This window comes from Armigeres subalbatus, chromosome 1, assembly GCF_024139115.2.
Source record: "Armigeres subalbatus isolate Guangzhou_Male chromosome 1, GZ_Asu_2, whole genome shotgun sequence".
In the NCBI taxonomy this organism is placed as follows: Eukaryota; Metazoa; Arthropoda; class Insecta; order Diptera; family Culicidae; genus Armigeres; species Armigeres subalbatus.
In genome coordinates, this window is record NC_085139.1 from 130,982,550 (window position 1) to 131,009,670 (window position 27,121).

The 27,121-nt window shown below is 40.0% G+C and overlaps 1 protein-coding gene across 1 annotated transcript in view; it reads right to left on the reverse strand.

The window, feature by feature from the left end:
• Positions 1-11,233: 11,233 nt before the first annotated feature.
• The window catches only part of LOC134205129 (ABC transporter G family member 23), a 323,526-nt gene continuing 307,638 nt past the window's right edge, over positions 11,234-27,121 (reverse strand). Inside the window, exons 9-11 of the mRNA XM_062680073.1 lie at positions 13,632-14,019; positions 13,305-13,554; positions 11,234-13,243 (exon numbers count right to left, since the gene is read on the reverse strand). Coding sequence (XP_062536057.1) covers positions 12,676-13,243; positions 13,305-13,554; positions 13,632-14,019 — 1,206 coding nt within the window. The 3' untranslated portion in view covers positions 11,234-12,675. The remainder of the gene's footprint in view (positions 13,244-13,304; positions 13,555-13,631; positions 14,020-27,121) is intronic.

A 27,121-nucleotide genomic window follows, 5' to 3' on the forward strand; every position in this document is an offset into this window, starting at 1 on the left:
AAGGTTTCTATGTATTAGGGGCCCTCCTTAGCCGTGCGGTGCAATGCGTGGTTACAAAGCAAGAGCATGCTGAAGGTGACTTGGTTCGATTCCCGGTGCCAGTCTAGGCAATTCTCGGTTTGGCCACTTCTCTGATATGATATACAAATGCAGAAATGGTAACTTGGCTTAGAAACCTCAAAGTTAATAACTGTAGAAGTGCTTAATGAACACTTAGCTGCGAGACAGCAATGCCCCAGTGGGGGATGTAATGTTTACTCGCAACAAGTTGCATTCGACGCAGAATCCTGTCCCATTGTTTCCTATTTGAAATTGGCCAGATCGGACTATGGGATCAGAAGTTATGGCCAAAATACAAATTCATACGAAAAAACTGCGTAAAAAATGTCCCTCATTTTTCGGGCACACATCCTTAAGATCACTCCTGACGGAATCCGAGTTTCAAAGTACTCGTGTTTTCGGGGGCACACCACTCGATACGGAAGCAACGCACAACTGTCATTTTTATTTTTTCATGCATGCTGCGACGCAGCAAAGCTAAATCAACAAAAAAGACAGTTGTGCACCATTTCCGTATCGAGTGGTGTGCCCCCGAAAACGCGAGCACTTTGAAACTTGGATTCCGTCAGGAGTGACCTTAACCGATTTGCTCACAACAAGTTGCATTCGACGTAGAATCCTGTCCCGTTCCTATTGAAAATTGGCCATATCGGACTGTGGGATCAAAAATTATACCATTTTTTTGCCTTTCTCGTATACTAAGTATACGGTAAAGGCTATATGATCGCTCCAAAAACAAACTTTTTATAGAAGGCCCGGAGACCCATAGTGTTATATACCAATCGACTCAGTTCGACGAATTGAGGTGATGTCTGTGTGTGTGTGTGTGTGTGTGTGTGTGTATGTGTGTGTGTGTGTGTGCGCAAAACTACTCAAAAAATGTCACTCATTTTTCGGGCACTTATCCTCAACCGATTTGCTCGCAACAAGTTGCATTCGACGCAGAATCCTGTCCCATTGTTTCCTATTTGAAATTGGCCAGATCGAACTATGGGATCAAAAGTTATGGCCAAAACACAAATTCATACAAAAAAATCATGTAAAAAATGTCACTCATTTTTCGGACACTTATCCTCAACCGATTTGCTCGCAATGAGTTGCATTCGACGCAGAATCATGTCCCATTGTTTCCTATTTGAAATTGGCCAGATCGGACTATGAGATCGAAAGTTATGGTCAAAATACAAATTCATACAAAAAAATCACGTAAAAAATGTCACTCATTTTTCGGGCACTTATCCTCAACCGATTTGCTTGCAACAAGTTGCATTCGACTCAGAATCCTGTCTCATTGTTTCCTATTTGAAATTGGCCAGATCGGAATATGGGATCGAAAGTTATGGCCAAAATACAAATTCATACGGAAAAATCGCGTAAAAAATGTCACTCATTTTTCGGGCACTTATCCTCAACCGATTTGCTCGCAACAAGTTGCAATCGACGCAGAATCATGTTCCATTATTTTCTATTTGAAATTGGCCAGACCGAACTATGGGATCGAAAGGTATGGCCAAAATAAAAATTCATACGAAAAATCGCGTAAAAAATGTCACTCATTTTTCGGGCACTTATCCTCAACCGATTTGCTCGCAACAAGTTGCATTCGACGCAGAATCCTGTCCCATTGTTTCCTATTTGGAATTGGCCAGATCGGACTATGGGATCGAAAATTATACCACTTTTTTTTAATGAAAAAATCGCTAAAAAAATGTCACTTATTTTTCAGGCACTTTTCCTCAACCGATTTGCTCGCATTAAATTGCATTCGACGCAGAATGTCTCATATTTTCTTATTGAAAATTGGCCAGATCGGGCTATGGGCTTAGATGTTATGGTCAAATTACTATTTATTGTGAAAAAGAGTTCAAAAAAGTCTAGCTCACTTTTTTAGCACTTAGACTTCATCTATTCCCCAAGCAACACAAGTTCAACACATCTGGTTGCAGTAACCATATTGTGACTGAATCCGGTCATATATAAGTTACTGTGATTGATGTGCAATATGTGTGCTTCTCAGGTCGCTCGCAACAGATTGCATTCGACGCAGAATCTTGTCCCATTGTTCCCTATAGAAACTTGGCCGGATCGTACAATTGGGTCAAAAGTTATGGCGAAAATACTAATTTTAAAACTACAAAATAAAATGCCAATTTTTGCTCTTATGCTCATCCGATTTGTTTGCAACAAATTGCGTTTGTCGAGAATTTTTTTATGCATAGGGACACGGCAGGTATTTCCGTCCATCGTCTTGGTGGCTAAAATCATCGAAAGGAACGTCCTTTTGCTAGAACTCCAATATAGCAGAACGTATCTCCTGAGCTTACGATTTGATACGGATGAGTTTGTCAAAAAAGTTTCTCTTTTATTGGTTTTCGAGACTACGACGAAAAGACGAAAATACCTGCCTTAACCCTATAAACAAATATGAAAAATAAGACCAATCCACATATTGTCCACTAAATTAATGATTTTGTGTGTGTTACTTCTACGTGAAGTTGACCGATTTACAATGATATGGAAATGCTAATATCATCTTCCAAACTTAGACGTACATGTTCATGATAGAATTAAATTTTTTTTTAGTCTTTATTAAGGTGTTTTTTTTAATCTACAGACTAAGTTCAACACCGTGATAGAATTAGAGGCGAAAGTATAGAATTGATAGTTCCGTTTAGCAACCCTATAACCAGAGACCGGCGGAGTGAAAAACTGTCGAAATGGCAACATATGAAAAGGTGTGATATCGTGGAAATAATACTGGCATCACTTGAACTTTTTGCTTGACTCTTATGGGTGAAAAAAGTAAACAAGTCGATTTGGAACCTCTTTTGACGGTTTGATTGGAAACAAGATGGCGTCTTTGCCGATCTCTTATTCTAGTATTTCTAGTTCCGTTAGGATACGGCAGGCATGAAGAATGTTTTTTTAGAAGTCGATTTGAAAGCGAGCGGAGGGCAATATTTGTGATGGCACATATCACACGACCTTCCTTCTGCCAAGCTCCCGTATGAAGGGGGAGGGAAGAATATCAGTGTGGAAGCTGATATATCTCCACTGGCCCTCCCCCTTCATACGGGAGCTTGGCAGAAGGAAGGTCGTGTGATATGTACCATCACAAATATTGCCCTCCGCTCGCTTTCAAATCGACTTCTATAAAAACATTCTTCATGCCTGCCGTATCCTAACGGAACTATCAATTCTATACTTTCGCCTCTAATTCTATCATGAACATGTACGTCTAAGTTTGGAAGATGATATTAGCATTTCTATATCATCACATATTGGTGTTACTTGAGATTTTTCCAAACCTTTTGAACGAACGAGAAAGGCACCATCACCGCTAGGTGGATTAATCTGGGTTTTTTATGGAAAAATCGCTAAAAAAACTCACTCATTTTTCAGGCACTTTTCCTCAACTGATTTGCTCGCATTCAATTGCATTCGACGCAGAATGTCTCATATTCTTATTGAAAATTGGCCAGATCGGACTATGGGCTTAGATGTTATGGTCAAATTTCTATTTATTGTGAAAAAAAAGTTCAAAAAGGTCTAGCTCACTTTTTTAGCACTTAGACTTTATCTATTCCCCAAGCAACACAAGTTCAACAAATCTGGTTGCAGCAACCATATTGTGACTGAATACGGTCATATATAAGTTACTGTGATTGATGTGCAATATGTGTGCTTCTCAGGTCGCTCGCAACAGATTGCATTCGACGCAGAATCTTGTCCCATTGTTTCCTATAGAAACTTGGCCGGATCGTACAATTGGGTCAAAAGTTATGGCGAAAATACTAATTTTAAAACTACTAAATAAAGTGCCATTTTTTGCTCTTATGCTCATCCGATTTGTTTGCAACAAATTGCGTTTGGCGAGAATTTTTTTTATGCATATAAACAAATATGAAAAATAAGACCAATCCACATATTGGTGTTATTTGAAATTTTTCCAAACCTTTTGAACGAACGAGAAAGGCACCATCACCGCTAGGTGGATTAATCTGGGTTTTTAAAAAGAAGCTATGGTTGGGCTTTGGGTACCAGTGGAAGGGAGCAAAATATAATTTCCAAAACAACCTTGGGCTGAAAGTCTCGATAATAAAAACAAAAAAAAATCCATAAAAAATTGGAAATTTTCCATGAAAATAAAGAAATTGTCAATAAAAAAATCAAGATAGAAACAATAAATAAATACAAAATTTCTCTAAACATGAATTTTTTTTCCAAAAATGTAATCAATTTCAAAAGCAAAAATTACAATAGTTTTCCATAAAAAAAATCAAAATTTTCAACTGGAAAAAACAAAATTCAATAAATCAATAGTAGCAATCAACAAATACCAAATTTCCAACAAATTAAAAACTCTTGGCCATGAACAATTATAAAGTTTCCACAAAAAATCAATAAAAGCAAAAAAAAAATAGAAAAACTTCTATGAAAAAATAAAACGGAGCAATAAAAATGAGAAAGTTTATCATTTAACAATAAACACTTCTAAAGAAGTCATCTATGGAAAAATGGTCAGTTTTGTTTTATCCTTTTTTTTTTTTTTTTCTTGGAAATTTTCATAAGTTTTTGATCCTTTTATTATGAAAAGAGCTACGAAATGGTGAGTTGACAGCTGGGAAGGAGCGCCTAACATAATTCTAGTCCTCACAAGTTCCAATACTCACGCTTTCACGGGTCTTCCGATGTTAATTGACTGACAGCTAAGGGTTGCCTACTTAGTTGGTAGTGTAGCCTGGGCACTGACTTTTGTCCTTCTGACATCAGCTAGAGTGAGAGGGTGCGTCCTGTGGAGTCTGCCTAGGATGTGGTGAGGTTCGACAGTGGGCTCTATTTAACTTCTATAAAAAAAATGCATGTGTCCCCAAGCGTCAAAGCGACCGTGTGCCGCTCAAAGCGCACTAGCCTAGTCCTGGTGTTGGGTGGGATTTTAAACAAATTTGACCCAACTGATCGAGCGTCTGTTCACCAAGGAGGTGCGGCTCCTACAGCGTCTGTTCTGGCATCCAGCGGCTGTGTGTGGAATGCTATTCCCCGGAAGCTATACCAAAGATTGGAGCCCATCCCGGTGGATAGGGAACCTTGGGCCAACAACCTACTGTTCCCGAAACATCTATTTGTTCGAGAATCCGATAATGAAAGAATACGGACTGATTTTACGGCGACGACTCTTAGCGCGAAACAACGGCCTAGCCCAGCAGGGTAAATTGGCACAACTTCCCAATGAGGCACGCCGCATGAAGCTTGAGATCCTGGGACTGAGCGAAGTCCGTTGGCCAAACTTTGGAGAACATAGAACGCCGTCGCTATACTCTGGTTTACGAGGTGAACACGCTTCCCGGCATAGCGCAGTTGGCTTCCTACTAAGCGCTCAAGCATACTCTGCGCTTATGAAGTGGGAACCTATAAGTGAAAGGATAATCGTTGCCAGATTTAGATTGATCGGGGGATCGCTCTTCCCTCATCGACCGGTTCACAATGTCACGTGGGTCTCCCGTGACGGCTTTACAGAAAATCAAATCGACCACATTTGCATCAGCCGAAAATGGAAACGGAGCCTTCTTGATGTACGGAATAAACGTATTGCCCATATCGCGTCTGATCATCACCTCCTCATCGGTGAAATACGCCTGCGCATTGCGCGGACTCGTCGACAGGAGGAGAGTGTTGGACGATGATTCAACACACGCCGACTGGAAGATGCCACGGTGAAACGGTCCTTCGTTGAAGAACTGGAGACGCGTGCTGCAGATATTCCGGAAGGTGGCAGCGTGGAAGACCAATGGACCGCCATCAAGAATGCCTTCATCGCCACCAGCGAGAACAATCTGGGCGAACTACGCACCCAGAGAAAACAATGGGTCACCGATGAGACCTGGAGGAAGATAGAGGAGTGAAGAGAAGCCAAAGCCGCGATAGAGCGATCGAAAACCAGAGGAGCCAAAGTCTTAGCCCGTCAACGATACGGCTCTTGAGAAGGAAGTAAAACGCTTATGTCGACGGCACAAGCGAGCGTGGGCAGACTCTCTAGCCGACGAAGGAGAGAGCCGCCGCAACCGTGGACATTCGCCTTCTCTACGATATTTCACGATGCTTAAGCGGGGCGAAGATGAATGCAACGATGCCTGTGAAAGACGCGAATGATCAGTTATTGGCCGACCCAACGCTGAAACGCTGGTTCGAGCACTTCGAACAACTTTTTCAAGTGCCAGCCAGGCCATCACCACCTCGGCATGATCTGCCTAGGATCCGATGTACAACACGCGTCAATACCGAAGCTCCATCACTGCTAGAGATTCAAACAGCCATCCAAAGCATGAAATCGAATAAAGCCCCAGGGGTCGATCGCATATCAGCCGAGATGGTCAAAGCTGACGCCATGACATCCGCTCAACTACTGCATCGTTTATTTCGTAATATCTGAGACACCGCAACTTTCCCTGTCGACCGGATGCAAGGTATCTTAGTGAAGGTGCCCAAAAAGGGTGACCTGACTGTATGCGATAACTGGCAAGGCATTATGTTGCTGTGTACCGTTCTCAAAGTTTTGTGCAAAATTTTCCTAGCCTGGATTCAGAAGAAGATCGATGCGATTCTCCGGCGACAGCAAGCCGGATTCCGTGCCGGAAGATCCTGTGTGGACCATATTGTCACGCTCTGCATTATTCTGGAGCAGGTCAACGAATTCCAAGAGTCCCTTTACTTGGTATTGATTGACTACGAAAAAGCTTTCGACCGTCTCAATCACGAGAATATGTGGGGCGCCCTGAGACGCAAGGGGGTTCCTGAGAAAATCATCGGCCTCATCGAAGTACAGTACGAGGCCTTTTCGTGTAGAGTGCTGCACAATGGGGTCCTGTCCGACCCTATCCGGGTCGTAGCTAGTGTGAGGCAAAGATGTATTCTACCACTGTTACTGTTCCTCATCGTAATCGACGAGATTCCGGTAGATGCGATTGACCGTGAACCCAACCGAAGGCTGTTATGGCAGCCTATAATCATGGAGCACCTAAACGACTTCGAATTGGCTGATGACGTTGCACTCCTCGCGCAACGGCGCTCTGATATGCAGAGTAAGCTCAACGACCTTGCCGAGCGCTCCTCCTCGGCAGGTTTATTCATCAACGTCAACAAAACCAAATCGTTGGATGTAAACACGATGACTCCTTCCAGTTTCACAGTAGCCGCGCAACCAGTGGAGCATGTTGAAAGCTTCCAATATCTTGGTAGCCAAATGGCGTCAGACGGCGGTACCAAGATCGACATAGGCGCACGGATCAAGAAAGCAAGGGCTGCCTTTGCGAGTTTATCTTATCGAAGTAATATCTGGAAAAACAGGCAGATAAGTGAACGCACCAAAATACGAATTGTCAACTCTAACGTGAAATTTGTGCTGTTATATGCTAGCGAAACATGGTGTGTATCAGTGGACAACACTCAATGGCCGCAGGTGTTCATTAACAGATGCCTGCGGTATATACTTCGGGCCTGGTGGCCCGAACTGGATCTCAAACAACGAGCTCCACTGTCGTTGTCACCAGAGGCCGATAGCAACAGAAAATCGGGATCGGAAGTGGGGTTGGGTCGGCCACACTCTACGTAGGGGTGGAAACTAAATCTGTAAACAAAGCATTAGACTGGAACCCAGCGGGACATCGCAGCAGAGGCAGACCCTGTGGCTCATGGCGGCGAAGCCTCAATAAAATAAATTTTCTGCTCTGTATGAAGGGGAGGAAGAATATCAGTGTGGAAGCCAGAGGAGATATATCAGCTTCCGCACTGATATTCTTCCCTCCCTTATACGGGAGTTCGGCAAAAGGAAGGTCGTGATATGTGCCATCACAAATATTGCCCTCCGCTCGCTTTCAAATCGACTTCTATAAAAACATTCTTCATGCCTGCCGTATCCTAACGGAACTATCAATTCTATACTTTCGCCTCTAATGCTATCATGAACATGTACGTCCGAGTTTGGAAGATGATATTAGCATTTCCATATCATTGTAAATCGTTTAACTTCACGTAGAAGTAACACACACGAAATCATTAATTTAGTAAATAAAAGAAGTCGACCGAAATCTAACCTAGCAACAGGTTAAAGCGATTGCCAGGCAACGTTCAGGATGTAGATCTTTCAAGTCAGCCCTTTGCACCACCGGAGGTGTACAGGATCCATAAGTAAGTAAGTAAGTTCAGTAATGTGATTGCGCGGTAGTTGCTACAATCCAGCCTATCGCCCTTTTTGTAGATGGGACACGACACCTTCTATCCACTTCTGCGGCAGAAACTCATCCTCATAAACCTTGATGATTACCCAGTGCAGCGCTCTAGTCAGTTCCTCACCACCGTGTTTAAACAGATCTCCTGGTAGCTGGCCAACTCCAGGGGCTTTGTTGTTTTCAGCCGGCTTATCTCCTCCTGGATTTCCTGGAGATTCGGAGTAGGAAGTCGTATCTCCTGCGCGCATGCTCCCAGATTCATTACCATACCGCCACCGTCGGCTGCCACATCCCCTTTCAGGTGCTCTTCGTAGTGCTGCCTCCACCTTTGGATCACCTCACGCTCATTCGTAAGAAGGTTCCCGTTTATGTCCTTACACATATCGGGCTGTGGAACGTTGCCCTTATGTGAACGGTTTAACTTCTCATAAAACTTTCGTGCGTTATCAGCGCGGTACAGTTGCTCCGTCTCTTCACTGTCTCGATCTTCCTGCTGGCGCTTTTTCATCCGAAAAATCGAGTTTTGTCTGTTCCTCGCCCGTATGTATGGTGCCTCGTTTGCCCTCGTGCGGTGTTGCAGCAATCTCGCCCATACTGCATTCTTCTCCTCAACTAACTGCTCACATTTGCCGTTATACCAGTCGTTTCTCTGATCCAGGATCACCGTGCCTAGTGCAGCTGTTGCGGTGCTTTCAATGGCGGATTGAAATCTCTCCAGCCATCTTCAAGAGACGCTGCGCCTAGCTGCTCTTCCGTTGGGAGTGCCACTTCCAGCTGCTGCACGTAGTATTGGGCTAGTCTACCGTCTTGTAGCCGCCCAATGTTTAGCCGCGGGGGACGACTCCGACGCGTGGTGTACACCGTCGAGAGTTTTGAGCGCAGGCATACTGCAACGAGATAGTGGTCGGATTCAATATTCGCACCGGTGGTGAAGCCGGTTCCCAGCTCGTCGGTGGTGCCACAGCTTTGGCAGAAGGTACCCGCTCGATGCCCACTTTTCCACACTTTCTGTCCTGTCCAGCAAATCTCCTGCAGCACCACGACGTCGAAGTTGCAGGGATGTAATTCATCATAGATTATCCTGTCGCAACCTGCGAAGCTTAGCGGCTTGCAGTTCCATGTTCCAAGCTTCCAATCGTGATTCTTTACTCGACGCCTAGGTCATTGCCGATTGTATCGAGTCGTATTATCTTCTACGTCGTTCGTAATGGTTGTTTTTAAAGGCGGCTTATTGGGCCTTCGCAAACCTCCTGTCTCGTCGGAGGGCCGTCGTGTCAGGTCTGTTTAGCGTCCCACCTTACACCAGGACTTGGGCTTGTGCACTTTGAGCGGCACACGGCCGCTTTGGCGGAGCCTACTTACTTGCGGATACATTTAGCTATTTATAGAAGTTTAACAGAGCCCACTGTCAAACCCCACCACATCTTAAGCAGGCGCCACAACTCGCAGATGGCCTTGGGAGGGATCGTCAAGCTCTTGGACATAGTCCCTGCTACCCCCGGTACTTTGACTACCAGGTCGAAGTAAACTAGATGATTAATTATTGTGTCTTGCAACAAAATGATAACTTTCGTGATCATTTTCCAAGGCTCTCATAGATATGTAAAATTAATCCGCAATACACGTGCACGTGCTATCAAAGCGTTTACCGACCGAATAAACGTGACAGCAAAATTTAAAAAAAATCAAATTACCCTTTTTTGGAGGTATGTTTTTTCTTATGCGACTATCGAGCGCTTATTTTTCGTTGCGACCAAAAATAATCGCAGGAGTAGATTTTTTTATTAGCGGTATAATATTATTGAGCGTCTTAGGGGAAATACTACAGCGTTGAAAGACTTCACTATTCCATTTACTTCCTTATTACTTACTGGTTTATTATAGTAGATTATAGTGGAAGTAAATGGAATAGTGAAGTCTTTTAACTCAGTTTCCTAGACGTTAGTCACGGGAACAGAAACGACAGTACTCCCGTAATCTGAGAAAGTGACGTATGCGCCAAACTACAACATGGTTCGGCACTTCATCCCATAGCTCCAATTTTCATCCCATCAAAAACAAAGCAATGAAAAGGAATTTAATTTGTTTCTTATTTTTGTGTTTTTTTTTCAACAGTGAGCACGCAAAAAGAAGCGACAAGATTGGTACTGTATTTCTTTGTTTTGCGATGAGATGAATATATGTTCAGTGAGATGGAAAACGGGACAGTTCCCAGTACATGTTTTCCATTTTTCTGTTAAAGAGCTCGATGAGTACTACTCGCTAACACCATTTTTGGAAAATGACGTATACGTAACTTTTTTTTCAGATTACGGCAGATAAGCAATCTTTTACATTTGAATCAACTGTGTTTAAGGGCTTTCATAAATTAAAACTGCTGTAACAACCACATTTCTTGACTGATTCCTTCGCAATAAGTTGCATTCCATCCGGATGGATTCCATTTTTTGATTCATACTAGATTTGGGTCAATCTTGTAAATGATCACTTTTCGCGGGGACAACTGACACCAACGGATTCTGAAATAATTCTGGAAGCATACTTCGGATTGACCCAAATCCAAATCCAATTGGGATCCATCCGGATCGAACGCAACTTGTTGCGAAGGAATCAGTCAAAAAATGTGGTTTTTACAGCAGTTTTAATTTTTGAAAGCCCTTAAAAGCAGACGTCAGAAATGGAAAGGTTAATGTAGCGCACGAATTTGGCAACAGTGGAATAGCCACCATGTGCATGGAATCTTGATAAAGTCCTGGTTCAAGACGTGGGCCATTTTGTAACTGTGTAACTCTCGCCCATCTATGTGTTGTTTTAGAAAATGGCCCGTTTTGTGTGAATGGAGCACAAAATTGTGTTAATTATTTTTAGCATTTTAATCATCAAAAATAAAATCACATAAACTAGAATAGTCAGGGGATAAATGATATAAAGAATAAAACGTTAGATAATTTTGATTTCTTATAGCTTTTGTTTTATTGCTGTTCTTTCACCCTTCACAACTACTTAATAACAAATTAAACTACATTCTTTTAGTTTATTTTTTTACAAAATTAAAGCAAGGTTCATTAAAGTAAGTTGAAGCGAGCAGGTAACAGGATGTATTGAACTCGAAATTGATTTTTTTTATGAATTTACAAGTGATATGAATCCTAACATTTTAGATATTTAATAAATTTGTGTTGTACATTACACAAATAGACGGTTTATATTCTCTCGCGTTATGACTCCTTCAACTTACCCTCAGTTACCTTATATCCATTTTTCTCATTTTTCAGAAAATTTGATGAAATAACGAAACCAAGCATTACTTTGCTATATTTAGGGTTTCAGTTTTCACAGATAAGTAATTTTGGCTGGATCATGCTTTCGCCTCTAATATTATCGTTAGATGTTAAGGTAAAACACGTACTAGATTAATATACACATCATTATTAAAAGAAAAAAAAATCACAGCTCAATAATTGATGTTTTTGCCCGGAAACCATTGTTTGTTGAATGATGGGTTGTTTTGTTATTCAGATTGGTTACTATTCGCCTTTTTTCACGCGAATAGTCGATTAAAGTTCTTTATGGAGATACTTCAGGAAAGTAACTGAACTTAATCACAGCTGAACAACTGTTTCTCTAGTTTGAGAGACGTATTTCAAATGAGCCGGATATATCAGTATGAAATGCTATGGTTTGAAACTGAATACGCTATAATTTATATGATACGGGGAATTATTTCTCCCAAAGCTAGCGGCGCAAATGGTTACTAATGGACGAAATTGAGCAAATTTGATTTAGTACTTCGATGTCATAAAAATGGTAGTTATGTTTCACCACTCCACAAAAGTGTGCTAAAATTAAATAGAAAGCTATATACAAAACCGAAGGCAAATAGAGTACATTTACTCATTCGGTTATAATACCCAAGTGCTATGCTGGATCAGATAAATGAATTGACAGTGAATGATTGAATCATTATCCAATGTTTGGGTTCTACCGAAACGCTTGAAATTTCCGTCATTCAGCCGCTTTATCGTTGATATGTTTTATAGATGCGCTTGCACTTTGAACCACCGCCGATTAATTAAAATTTACAGTGATTGAACTAGACGAAAAGCAGTATATATGTAAAATCGTATGTCTGTGTGGTCGAGATGTACACACCGGCCCGCTGATGTGTTATTTTGGTGAAAACTTTTCTTCCTCAGGTGTGTACATATCCAGTGGACTAGATTCCAAAGTGATGTTTAGCATAGTTCAGCCCAGGACAGGTTATTGAGTTACCTATTCCCACCACTATTAAGATGCACAACCCAATGTGTTTACAGACTTGTGGATTTTATGCTTTTTTGCCTATGTCCTAACATAAATTAGTGATCTCCATGTATTGTTACATCAACTCTTAGCCTCGCTTAAACTTAAGTACGACCAAAGTTATCACCAGGAAGATGGCAATCCAAGCAATAGTCGCAACGAATCCCATATATACGTCTTCATTCAATATGCTCCAACCACGGGTTAGAATCGATCGTAGTGACGATGTTGCCAGTGTAAGAGGCAGACACAGTGACACATAGCGCAAAACCACCGGCATGCCTTCAATCGGCCAAATGACTCCAGATAGCAGCAACGTTGGGTAGAACGAACCCAACGCCAATTGGATGGCGTTACGTTCCAGTTCACAGATGGCAGAAATTACGAATCCGAAGCACATGCCACACAGGCCTTGCAGAATGGTAAGGGCCACAATCCACACTATTTCTCCGTTATTCGTTACTCCGAAAACCACGATCATGAAGAGAAGCACCAGAGCCGTTTGTCCACACATAACTACGAACTGCGTTACGACGTGTGAGAATAAAACCTCGAACGGTGTGACCCCAGCAACCCAAGAACGGTCCAGCAGTCCTTCAGTTCTCTCAATGATCAGTGCAGATGATGTTAGTGCGACGGCCAAAAAGAAAACGATCCTGAAATGTAAAAGAGATTTCAATTTCAACTCAATGAGAAACTTTAACTCGAACATCTTACGTTAAGATAACACCCGGTGCTACGAAATCCGTGAAAGAGGGGTCCGTGGTTCCATAAATAGGGTCCTTGAATTGAATGGGAACATCTCCCAGCTTGGGATTGTTGTCACAAACTCGCAGAAGCTCTTGAGCAAATTCACGATACGCCACTTGCAAATCTCTGTTCAGCATGACACCTATCTGTTGGTTGGACATGTCGAGCCACACACGAATTTCCGATTGTTCCAGCGTTTCATCGTCAGCGTCTCGACCTGCAATGATCCAATAAAAGAAGAAAAAACAGTAGGAAAGATATTTCAACAATGCTGCCCCAATAACCCTTGCTTACCTAAGGCAATTCTAGCAACCAAAGCATCGGTGAAGTTATCTGTGAAATAGAGTGCACCCCACGCATCGCCGGACTTAACCGCTCCTAGTGCCGAGTCCAAGTCCGGATAGTAATTTTTCACTATCGTCGAGTTGAGATGGCTTATGTATCGACATGACAGGTTGCTGAAGCTACATCCAGCGTTGAAAATGCAGTCTCCATTGGTGATGTTCATTTCCTCGTTCACGATAGCCATTCGTAGATTGGCCGGATCTCGACCGATTGCCAAACAGAACAGGATGACCTGCATCACCGGCAGTGCGAAGATGAACAACATGATGCCAACGTTTCGCCACATTTTCAGGTAATTTTTTGTCAGTAGCGCACGCATCTTACCCTTCGTTGTGATCTATTTGCCGTTGGAATAGAATAGCATTCAAGTGAAAAACAATTGCACGGGATTTGATGGAATACAACAATCCAAAAAAGGAACAGAACGAACTGATTACTTATTAACACTCATCCGAGCAAGATAGGTTTTACTTACACGAACGATCAAGCCTAGAAAAATGACGGAACGCTATTTTCAAATCGTTATATCTCAGCCGTTAGTGAACCGATTTGGGACTCACCAGGTTTCCCGTCCGCTAAGTCTTGTTTAAGACGTTGAGACCTCTCGGTACCTCAAAACGTGGAAGCAAGTCGTGATTTTCATACAAATTGTGTGGTTAGTGCTGACCAGCTTGATGTTCATGCTGACTAAAATTAAAATATGTTGGAATCCGGAAACAAATTTGTTCCAGAGGTCAAAACAAATCTGTTGTTTAGCGGCGCTAGTGTATATGAGAATACTCGTTGGGTTAATTATTGAGGAATCCGTAAGATTTAGAAAGTTGCCGTTTTCTACTTCAACGGAATCTACGAAACTATCGCAGATCTTATTATGTTGGAGCTCATTCGCTTGATGTTGCTAGTGTATATTGGAATACTTGTTGGGTTAGTCATTGTGGAATCCGTAATATTTCGAAATTTGCCGTCTTCTATAAATTTGTTACAGGAAACGGAAATTCTTATTTTCTATTAAATTCTATATACAAATTCTTTAGCTTGAAATGGTCTTGTCGATAGAACAAAATCTCGGGTTTTCAAAGTTTTACTGGTGATATTCTAGGAGCAAGACAAAGATGTGGCTAGAGTTCCGATGCATGGCTAAACAACAGTATTACTGTTCTGTTTTCTTAAGAAAGAAGTGATTTCCTATTAAAGAGGGGCGCGCCCTTCAATGGGATTGCTCTCTGGGAAGGGTCTAAATAACCAAACAAGAATTGTATCGAAAGTATCAATAATAATGAAGTAATTCGACATGCACTCATACACTAAGGATACGAGTAACGCTACATCTAATACCTGGTCGCAGTGGCACATCCGAACAGGAAAAAATATATTTCAGAACCCATCCGCTTGGTGGCGCTAGTGTATATGGGAATCGAATACCCGATCGAATAGAGATCGGTACAAGGAAGCAAGAGCAGCCGAAAATCGAGCCCACCGCAGGAAGAAAAAACAGTATGAAGAACAAGTGATTAGTGAGGCGCAGAAAAGAATATCAGAGCAGAACGATATGCGCAGATTTTATGAGACTGACAATGACGTGCGGAGGAAAACAGCGCCATCTTTCGCCATGTGCAATGAACAAGAAAGGAATTTGACAGATAAGACCGAAGTGGCTGCCAGGTGGAAGGATCACTTCGAGACTTTGTTAAACGAAGTGACGGTGCATCGGTGAACACAATAAACATTACTTAATTCAGCGTACAAAATTATGTCCCGTATTTTATTCAACAGTTTGAGACCGCGTAAAGAGTCCTTCGTCGGCGAGTACCAGGCAGGGTTTTGGGCCGATCAACGACGGATCAAATGTTTACCCTTAAACGACTTCTTGGCAAATTCCGGGACTTACAACTTGCAGACACATCATTTGTTTATTGATTTCAAAGCATGATTCAGTGAAACGAATTCGTGTTACGTTGGACGGATCGAAATCAAGTGTGAGGGTTGCGGATGAAATTTTGACATCATTTGTAACCTTAGATGGATAGAAACAGGGTAATGCCCTCTTGAATTTACTGTTCAATATTGCGCTCGAGGGGGCGAATAAGAGAGCCACTACGGAACTAAGACGATGTACCTTTACACGCGGAAAATATATTCCAAGCCTTGTATAGAGACAATTTTTATCGAATTCGAACTTTTGTGTTTGGGTATATATTATGTCGAAGATGAACGAGGCAAATAATTTAGATCACTTAAAGATGATAGTTTTCGAAATCTGAGACGAAATGCCCATGCAAACATGTGGATCGCAAATGATCCTGTGAATACGCTTCTGGACGAATCTAAACGATTCTATTTCCACTTATGAGGTGCAGACGATGACTCACAGAACCACATATGTCCCTTATCTTGCAATAAGGACACTGCAACAGATTCCACGCAATAATGGGAGCCAAGAAGCGACGCACTATACGGCAATTCGAGAAAGTAATTTTCACTTTAAAGATTGTTTCTGGAAGAACTCTACTACCGTTCTTCATTGGCTACGATCTCTTCCGAGCTGAAAGGCTTTCATAGCAAACCTAGTGCAACAAATCCAGCGCTCGACGTACGTCAGTCGATAGGAACACGAATACTTAGTCCAGTCGACTTATTGCGGTGCTTGCGCTGGTGGAACTGCCCAATCTGGTAGTCACTCGATATAGATCACTGGTTGAATTTCATTCTCACACCGACGAAGAAGCAGAAACTTTCAGCGCATTGTGTCACTCGTTACGAAGAACGCAGTACAGAACAAATTCCACGACAATCTATTCACACGCTACTCCAGTTTTAGAAGCGCCTTTTGAAACCAGTACGCAAAACCCACAGGACAGGACACTTTCTCATCGAGCCCAACCTTCAAGCGATACTCGATTCCAATTAACGTGGGATTCCTGGGAGCCGTTTGGATGCTTACGGCGTGTTCCAGAGGCATCCTCAGAACATCTGGGCCCTCTGGTACCCGGAGTTCCTACAACAGCTGTTGTCACGGGCAACAAAAGACTGCAAGGACTCCGTTGAGGTGAACCCCATGTTATCGTCGACATAAGGGAGGACAACGTTAAGTTGCACCCGGACAAAGACGGGGTCGTTTGAGTCATGACTCTGCGTTCAGGCCATATTTTGACGTGGGACTTACGTCTTTCTTCACTATACTGAGTGTCATTTAAATTTAAGGAAATCGAGAGCGTTACGCTCGAAGGGTAGATTTCGATCGTTACTAACGCCTTTACCTTTCGATGGATTTGAAGATTTATTTATCAATCGACTCCGACACTGTCCAGCAATTTGCCATTTTCATTGAAACTTAAGTTTATTAACGATAAGCTATTGAAAGGTTCAATTAATCACATTTAGTGCTTGTTTTCCTACCCGCCGCTGCCAGCATCCTGGCACTATTGTATATATAAAAATAGCCAGCATGAGTTAACCACCTGAAGTTTGTATGACGAAAGACATCTAACGCGGGTTTTCTCTACAGTAGGAACTTTTCACGAAAAACTATTTGATACCAGTTATGTAGGAAGGTGATCGCTAATACGCCTACCAAATATTTTTTCGATTAAGGTGCTTATTGTTTAGATATTAAACCTTAGATGCCTTTCGCCATACTGATTTCCGAAAGTTAACTCCTCGTGTGCCGCTGTAAGCACGCTCAAAGTAGGCGATTCATTCTTGTCAAAGCCAGTAAAAATTTCATATGTAACTAATCCCGTGCATTCCTAACACGGACATCAGAATGATGAAAGTCACGGGCCCTCGGGTCTACCGCATGATTTTCTTTGTGTATAAAAGAAACAGTGACTGCCGTGTGAGAGTCATTTCAGTTTGACAGCAGCGCCTACGAACGTGCTTTTTCTCTTCTTCTTCTTCTTCTTATTTCTGTTTTGGGTGGTGCTTTCTTTTGTGCACACACCCACCTAATTGAACCGGCATCGCAGGCCATATGTCCACCTATCTCTACTTTATACTCCGGTGGAGTTTACAATCATTGTTTGCGATCTTCTTTATCGACATGTTTTTATGTTTCTTAAATGAGTCTTACAATGATGAGTATTTGTTTTGATTTTACGTCCGTAGACTTTTCCATTCGTTTATAGTCATGCATAAATATTAAAGGGTGTGGAAGGGGTGGGAATCGAACCCATGACCATCTGATTTAGAGTCAGACGTGTAGACAACTACTGTACGCCCCCCCTCCCCGTCTTTCTTTCTCGTGCATTTATTTCTCTCGTTCGTTCGCTGTGTTTACGCATACAGCATGCAGTTGCCAGCGGGATAGCTGTCGATGAGTCTGCGAATATTCATGAAAGAAGAGGGCGCATTTTTTGTCATTCTATGCTTGATGAAGGTCGGGTCGGATACAGTGATTTTGCGATTGATGCAATCACCCATCGTATCGCAATTTTACACAGCATGGAAGTTGTCGTTTCCAATATCAATATCTATTGGGGTGGTTCAAAAATCGATTTTGCTCCACAGTGCTCATCTGATTCTTTATCGTGTTCTGAGCTGGGAGGGGGATGCAAATTCAAAAAATATGAACGTCAGTGCAGATCAAACTTTTAGCTGTCATGAAGTGTCTTCGCAGACCTAGCTGAAATTTTTTCCCTTTTTTCCCTTGTCATAAGACGAGTTTGTACAATCTCATTGAATTCCACCACTTAATTGTATCTTGACTGATACGTATTTCGACCTCAACAGTAAGGCCGTCTTCAGTGTCTCGTACTTGAGTCTAGTCAAGTACGAGACACTGAAGACGGCCTTACTGTTGAGGTCGAAATACGTATCTGTCAAGATACAATTAGGTGGTGGAATTCAATAGAATTGTACAAACTCGTCTTATGACAAGTGAAGACATTCCACTAAAAAGCTCAAAATAATTTTCCTAATAATGAAAATTTTTAATAAATGGGGAGTATCGATACTGATAATTTGCTTGAAAACTGTAAAAAGCAGAAAATTATGTTAAATATCCTCTACCAATATTTGAAACGACCGTTGTTGAACAAAAAAAAGCTTAATGCAATCAAACTGTGAAACTCGTTCTAAAAGGGTGCACACTGCACATTGTATAGAGAACATAAGAAGTACAGGAGATATCGACGGTTTCGTGCACAACTCAACAATTTTCGTTTTTGACATTATGATGACAAATTACGGAAAATGCTATAAAGGTCATCATTCAGGTTTTCATTTATTTAAAGTTTTCTTGCTCATCCATTTGTAACAAAACATGCAAAAAGATCCATAAAACTCGAAATATTTACAGAAATGTTGAAGTTTCCTTTTTTTTAGTCAATAATGTAAAACACCGTTTCTGACCATTTTTATATTTTGAGTCCGAATCCGTCGATATGACACTCCACGCAATCAGTAGACAAGAAATATGTTTCAGAAGACGGAGGTGTGTTTTGTTTCACATCCCAGGTATAATAAGGAGTTAATCAAATATTATTTAACTCTTAACTTAAATTGTGTTCCCTAATGGAAGTGGTAGCAAACGGTAACAGAAGCGGTTTTCCGAAGAAAAAAATTCAATGGACATTGTGATAGGCTGTACGAACTGTCGAAGTAGAATACGAAGCAACTCTAAAATCTAATTTAATAGACTATCCAACGAGTTCGCTCCTCCAAATGATTGGAAGCATTTACAGTCGGGATTCACTGGTTGGGATTTTAATATTTGGGTAACTTTTTAGTTGGTTGGGCCATGGTCCAACTAAAAAGCAACCTTACGTCAAAATTCAATGTAAACACAAAATGGGTTTGGGCGTTACTAGACATCATTTGTGGTGTTCAAGTCGAAATACACGTGTTCAAATGACTGTCAGTTGACCCAACTGATAAACCGAATTCGTTAGTTGGGTCCAGGTTGTGGCCAAACCAGCGAATCGCGACTGTAATTGACACAACTGCACACTAAACAAGGACTTCGCTGTTCGGTAATTATTTTTACAGTTTTAGTTCGGTAAATCATGATTTTACTGAGATAATTGTAAAACTACTGTCAAAATTAATATTTTAACCGATGACTCAGTAAATGGAAAAAAATATTACTGTACACCGTGAAGAAATTACTGAATTTTTCGGCAATTCACTAGTTTATAGGCTGTTCGGTAATAAACTACTGGTACTGACAGTAAAACATATAACTTTACCGAACATTTCATCAATAATACTTGAAAAATTACCGGAGACAACTGTTAACAAACAATTGAAACTAAATAGAAAAGAAACAGACGCCACTTGCATTACTTTTCAATTCGCGATTTTTCTGTGATGTGATAAGCATAGTGGTCTCATATCGTTTTAAACTATGCAATTCTGTTTGTGCTGGCGTTCACAAGTTATTTTGTGAAAACGAATTATTTTGTTGTTAGACTTCATGGTTCGGCTAGAATCCATTCTAGTTGTGAAGTCTACTGATGAATATAGTTTTGTTGACCGCCAGTATAACAAGAAAAGCATCGCACAAAAATTGCATATGGGATCAGTATGCTTGAGACTGTAACTGAAAATATAAATAATCAATTAAACTGATGCGATGAAGGAAAAAACTTTCAGTGATAACTAATTGGAAATGGGGCAGTTAAATATAACAAAAATATCGAAAAAAAAAATACATAATTCCAATTGATGTTTGGAGGGCAAAAAGTAACTCATGATTTCTCAAATATGACAATGTATTTTTTGTCTTCATTTTTACATTCTTTTCCCTTTTCCAAAAAAAAATCTTTAATCTATTTACTGATCCATCCGTAAAATGAATAAAATTTTACCGAAAGTAATGTTAATGTTTTACCGACGTCCTGTAATTTTATTGACATATCCGTTAGTAAAATTACTGATAACATCGTCAATTTTTTACCGAACAAACTGCAATTTTTGACAGTTCAGATTAATTTTCATTTACTGAGCGTTCGGTAATCAAAAAAATTACCGGGCTCATTACCGAACGTTCAGCTGTTTGAAAACCCGGTAAAATTTTACCGACTCCAGTGATCTGAGTTTACTGTGTGTGACCAAACTGGAAGTCTTTCGGTTCCCCAAAACTAACATTATTGTGTAAGAATCATGAACAATTGTATTATAAAACATGTCTTCGGTTCCGTAACGCTTCACAGCAAATCAACGACAAAAAAAATCTTACGAAAATCGATTGGAAGGAAACAAATCGGTTGAAAATTAACGACTTAATAATGCTGTCCAATGTACATTTGTTGACAAAAAAACGAGCAGGACGGGAACAACTTCGAGCTGCTCATTGAACAGCACTATTAGCCTATCAGCGGTTGAAAAATGAATGACTAATTAGACTAAAGTCCATCATTCTTTTATGACGCACACATATTTATTTAAACTTGTGAAGAGTCGATATCGAAAACAAAGAAGTATTCATCTTCAAAACTTCCGCAGTCTTACCGTTATTTCAAAACATTGCGAACGGTATTTTCGACAAAAAAAACTTTACGATTCCTCAGAGAATCATCGAGAGTTTTCTTTTTATTTATTAATTTGCGTAATCGTGATCGTGAATCGAAACTGGAAGAACAAATAATGGAGAACCTTTGCACAGAGATCTTAATTAAGACCACACCACAATGTAGTTCTGATTGGGAGTAGCTAAATTACATTAACGTTCTGTGCCATATAATTTTATTTCGAATATAATTAATATGTAGGGGAGTTATTTTCCAACTTACACACCATTTTTCTATTCGTTCTACCTAAGTGATGAACTCGCTATAATTGTTGAAAAATCACTTCAATAAAGTGTTAAAACCAATTCCTTTTACCTTACCCCAAAACATCAATTACAAGTACTTTTCTTGTGAAATGGTTCATCATAACAACAAGGCAATCATCATAATTAAAAAGTGAATGTCGTTCCATTCAATCCATTTTTTTTTCGAAAATATAAACTTCCGGAGTTATAAACAAACGCCAAAATACCAATCGATATTTTGATATTCAGCGGTGTGAATCGATGAACAAAAAGGGATGAAGGTACAGCGGTGATCATCTATGAAATTATTTGTTAAAATATATCATTATTGAGTTGATATCGTACTTTATCAGAAATCAGGTAACCTTTCATGAATATTCATGTCGTTATTACGAATAATTTGGTGGTAAAAATGTTTCGGTGTTCATATTTGAAATTCTTTGTCAAATAATATAATTGCATTGAATAATTTACTGTGAAGAAATGGCAGCAAAATAAAATTTCCATTAAAAATTAGAAATTTTCCATAAACAATTAGGAAATTGCCAATAAAGTAGTAATTAGTAGTAGTCTTTAGTAAGAGCAATAAATAAATAAAAATAAAAATGTCCACAAATAAAACAAAATTTCCATAAACAATTAAGAATTTTCCACAAACAAAAATAAATAAGCACTTTTAAAAGCAAAAATATCAATTATAAAAGAAGAATTTTCCATAAAGAAATGAATATTTTCCACGAAAAAAATACAAAATTTCCATAAATAAATCAATATTAGCAATAAACAATTAAAAAAATTTCCACAAAATAATTTTTTTTTTCATAAACAAATAAAAAATTTCCACAAAATAATCAATAAAGAGCAAAAAAATAAGAAAATTTCCATAAAAAAATACAAGAAAGCAGTAAAGCTGATGAAATTTTACATGAACTTTAAATTCTTTTAAAGAAGGAGTCATCTATGGAAAAAAGCACAGTTTGATTGCTTTTTTATATTTCCTTATGGAAATTTCCTTATTTATTTATTGCTTTTATTTTTCATTTTGTGGAAATTTTTTATTTTTTCATGGAAAACCGCATGTTGATTAATCGCCCCAATAATTAGTAATCGGTTTTGAGACATGTTGCGAATCTTTAGTCATGATCGTTAAACTTCTTTGAGAGCATCACTGAAATGTGCAGTGCAACATAGTAGCCTGAATTTGTGTGTGCTATCTTTCGCGCCACGAGCAGCATTGCTGCCTGTTGAGGAGTTAAGCAATTAGCTCCAGATGAACACGGTATAGATTAAATTCGATTACTAATTATTGGAACGATTGATTAAGATGCGGTTTTCGCTGATTAAAAGCTGTTGAGTATTCCTTTTAGCTATGTAGGTTTTCTTTTAACCTGCACTTAATGAGGATACGTCATTATCAGTATAATGAAAAAATACATTTTCCCATACTAATTTACATGCACACTTGAAACGGCTTGTGCTAAATCAGTTTTGATCCAAATGAGGTCATATTTTCAGAGGACACTCAGAATATGATGAAGAATCAGATTAGCGCTGTAGAGTAAAATCAATTTTTTGAACCACCCGAATACCTATATTCAAACCCCATAAATTAAAAAGTTAAATTTTAATACGTTACGTTTATACAAGTCCTACGTCTACTCGCGGTTATCTTTAAAACATTACCCATTGCTCGTTTTTCATTTACTTTATTTAAGTGATTTTATGCATTAGAAAAAAGTTACACATTGTGCATTGGGATCCATTTGGACCCAAGATTTCATCACGATCACAAAAACTCAAATTTCAACCAATTTTCGATCTTCAGGAACCAAACGAATGCTGTAGTTTTCTAGAATAAGACAATGGGGCGATTCTTCCATATTGACTTCTCTAGTCCCCGGGAAAGCTGTACTAAAGAGGTACTGTTTGAGCTTCTCAATCTGGCACCTAATCTTCTAGTATCGTTCTATGAAACATAAAATTGCTTGCAAATATGTGCTCTGATGATCCCAACTGTATAAGCAATCTTGTATGCGCCATTTCTTGGCTATTTTATCCCTTGAGCGGTCATCGGAAAGCTCTCTGTAAGATCCGGAACATCCGTAAAAATAACCAACTCCAAAAGTTCGTCCCAGAGCTTCGTGATTTTTTAGGAACCATTCATTCTGGCAAATTGTCTTCTGCGACCTTCAAATACCCCAGAAATGTTTCTCCGGGAGATCCGGAACATCCGTAAAAAGGCCAATTTCAAAGTTCATCCCAGAGCTTCGCGATTTTTTCGTGGCAATCCATCATGGCGAATTATGAGGGCAGCCAATAGTGAAAGTCTTCTGTGACCCTAAAATGCTGCCGAAATGGCTCTCCGGAACATTCGTAAAACTGGCCAGTTCCAAAAGTTCATCCCATAGTTTCGCGATTTTTTTTTTGGTAATAATCCATTCTGGCAAATTGTGGGTGCACTCAATAGTAATGTTCAAGATCATTGTTTGATTCAGGCCATGGGCCATGACGAAAATCGCTTCACTGTCGTCGCCGGATCCAAGCATCTAAAGAATCTCGGGCTCATTTAGTAGCGAAGGCCGTCGGAGTTCCTTCGTAGCTTAGTTGGTTAAAAGCACCAGTCTAGCGTACTGATGGTCGTGAGTTCGAGTCCCATCGAAGAAAAGTGGTTACCTTCAATACATTTTTCAAATCAAAATCTTCCACATAATGTACATATTCACATCTGAGTTTTCAGAACATAGAAAACATCTAAAGTAGTCATTGCTGGTAGAGCAAACAGCAAGGGAGAACTCGCTCGAAGCTCACCTGCGCTAGGGCATATGACATAGCGGTTCCATACCAAACTCTGTAAGCCGGTGGATCGATCTACCTGTGCTTTCTTATTCCCGTTCAACTGTGAGGATCCACGAGTCTACAACGGAGCGTTCTTCATCAAACGGATGTCCACGACTACCCACTAGAGTGGGGCGTCATGGTCATTTTTTCAAATCAATGGTTTTTCGAAGCCATTCTTTGTCCTGAACAACTGTGCAGAATTTGGGACCGATTGGTTGCTTCCTCGCTTTCCGCATCGCGGTTGAAATTTGTATGGCAATTAGTATGGAAGAACGTATATTTTTGCATTTCTACTAGGTTTCAGTTAATCGTAAACCAAGTGGCACATTGCGTTAAAGTATAACCCAAAGAATGCCGAAAAACTTTGCTGAAGAAGACACGTTGCTGGAACGTCCACGAAAAAAGTTGAAACGTTTCGAACATTGAGTGTTCAAACCATATGCAAAAAATCGTTTATTTTTCCAGCACTGCCGTACTACGTAGACCAATAATTTAATATTATAGGGCTTTAGAGCTAATAAGAGCTATCCGGAATTATTTCACAAAGAAAAAAATCCGACAAGAAGGAAGATGGGTTTTGCCCTTCGATAACCATAGGTTGTCCAGTAGTACTGGCAGAAACATCGATTTCTTGCATATGGTTTAAACAATCAATTTTCGAAACGTAATAACATTTTTTGTAGACCTTCCAGCTACGTACCTTCTTCGGCAAAGTCTTTTGGCATCTTTCAGACTATTTGCTAACGTTTCGAGTCACGTGATTGATTATAAATTGAAGCCGCTAAGAGCAAAAATGTAAAAAAGTACGTTTTCCCATACTAATCTCCATGTAAATTTAAAACGCGACTCGGCATGCGAGGTTGCAACCAATCGAGCCCATATTTTTCACAGTTGATTGGGGTCCTAAAACGATTCAGAAAAACCTTGATCTCACTTGATCGGACGAAGTTTGCGTTTTCCCATACAGCTGCGCCCCACTCTACTACCCACCAACTCGTGATGTGTTCGTCCAACGATGAATCGTTAGAACACCTCCGTATACTTTTGAAGAATAAGTGTGTTTTCCTGGACACAAATGGATTGCATATTTCCTTGGTCAGTACTTTCGCGTTGCTTAATGTGACTAGCAAGCGTCCTACGAAACACGGGACGCCTGTCTGGATTGCGTCACTGGCTTGAAAATGGTCCTCCAAGTGCATTTCGCATAGATTTTGACCCAAGTAAAATTGGAAAAATATTTGTAAGGCTAAATAATTTGTAAAACGAAGTTGAAAAATGCAGCGTCCCGCGAAACGCGAGACGTCTGGTCACATTAGCGTTGACGTTTGCCGGACCTCAGTGCTGATCAGTGGCGGCAAAGGTTGCGATTGGAGAGATCGTATCCAGGCACGTTCGTTCAAGATAGATAACATAACATAATTATGTTTGTTGTGTTCATCTCTACAGTTGAATTTTGTGCAACAATTTTTGATCAAGATCGCCGAAAAAACTAATGTGTGGATTATAATAGTCTACAGCTTTAATTTGGAATCAATCCTAGCTATAAGACGGGCGACTTTAAGGTCACTCACGGAATCCAAGTTTCAAAGTGCTCGCGTTTTCGGGGGCACACCACTCGATACGGAGGCGGCGCACAACTGTCATTTTTGTTGATTTAGCTTTGCTGCGTCGCAGCATGCGTGAAATAATAAAAATGACAGTTGTGCGTTGCTTCCGTATCGAGTGGTGTGCCCCCGAAAACGCGAGCACTTTGAAACTTGGATTCCATGACGAGTGACCTAAAAGCAAGATCATGCTGAAGGTGACTGGGTTCAATTTCTGGTTCCGTCTAAAAAATTTCGCGAATTTCTTGAGCATAAAGAATATTACCATGTTTGTCTCATGATAAAGGAATACAAAAATGGTAAATTGGCTTAGGAACTTCGTAGCCAATTGTCGTAGGACAATCCTCACGGAATCCAAAACTTAATGCATTCGCGTTTTCAAGGGAACCCTCTTCAAAACGGGAACCACGCACAACTGTCATATTTTTAATATTCCAGCATGCGTGGAATAATAAAAATGACAATTGTGCGTGGCTCCCGTTTTGAAGGGGTGCCCTTGTGCGCGAGTGAATTTAGTTTTAAATTCCGTGAGGATTGTCCTCAAAAACTGTGGAAGTTCTTCTTTATTAGTGTTCGGGTGGTATGTGACAATGTCTCAATTTACGATGTATTCCAAGGATGTTATCGATCATTTAGTAATCTGCATTCGATCATTTAGTAGTTTGTCAATAACTTATAACAGATGCTCAATTTCAAAACTCTACCCAACAAGTTGATGTTCGAATTCTACTATTGAAGGAGTTAAAGCGGTAGCGATTGTAACTCATACTAAATGATAAGAAATTTTCAATCATTTAGTATAAATTACTGCTACTAGCGATATAGCTTCGTTATTAGTGCAATTCAAACAACGAACTGTTAGGCAGATTTGAAGATAAACTGTTGCTCTAGAAGTCCACCATACAACTCATTTTTAAATTTAACCTCTGGAGTGAGTTATTGACAAACTACTAATTGATCGAACTCAGATTACTAAATGATCAATAATATCTTTGATGTACCTATTGTAAGCAAAAATGAGTGAAAACAGAAATAAAAAAAAATGAAAAAAAAATGCAAATTGTATTTTTTTTTTTCAATAACAGAATGTAGTGCATTTGTTATGCACAGCATAATACAATTTAACTCTATTTTTTTATATGCATTGCGAGCAGTCGCTTACATTTTTTATTCACACAGAACTATGGAATTCAAAAGTTGCATCCACAGATGTACTGAACAATTAAAATTTTCGCAATAAGATA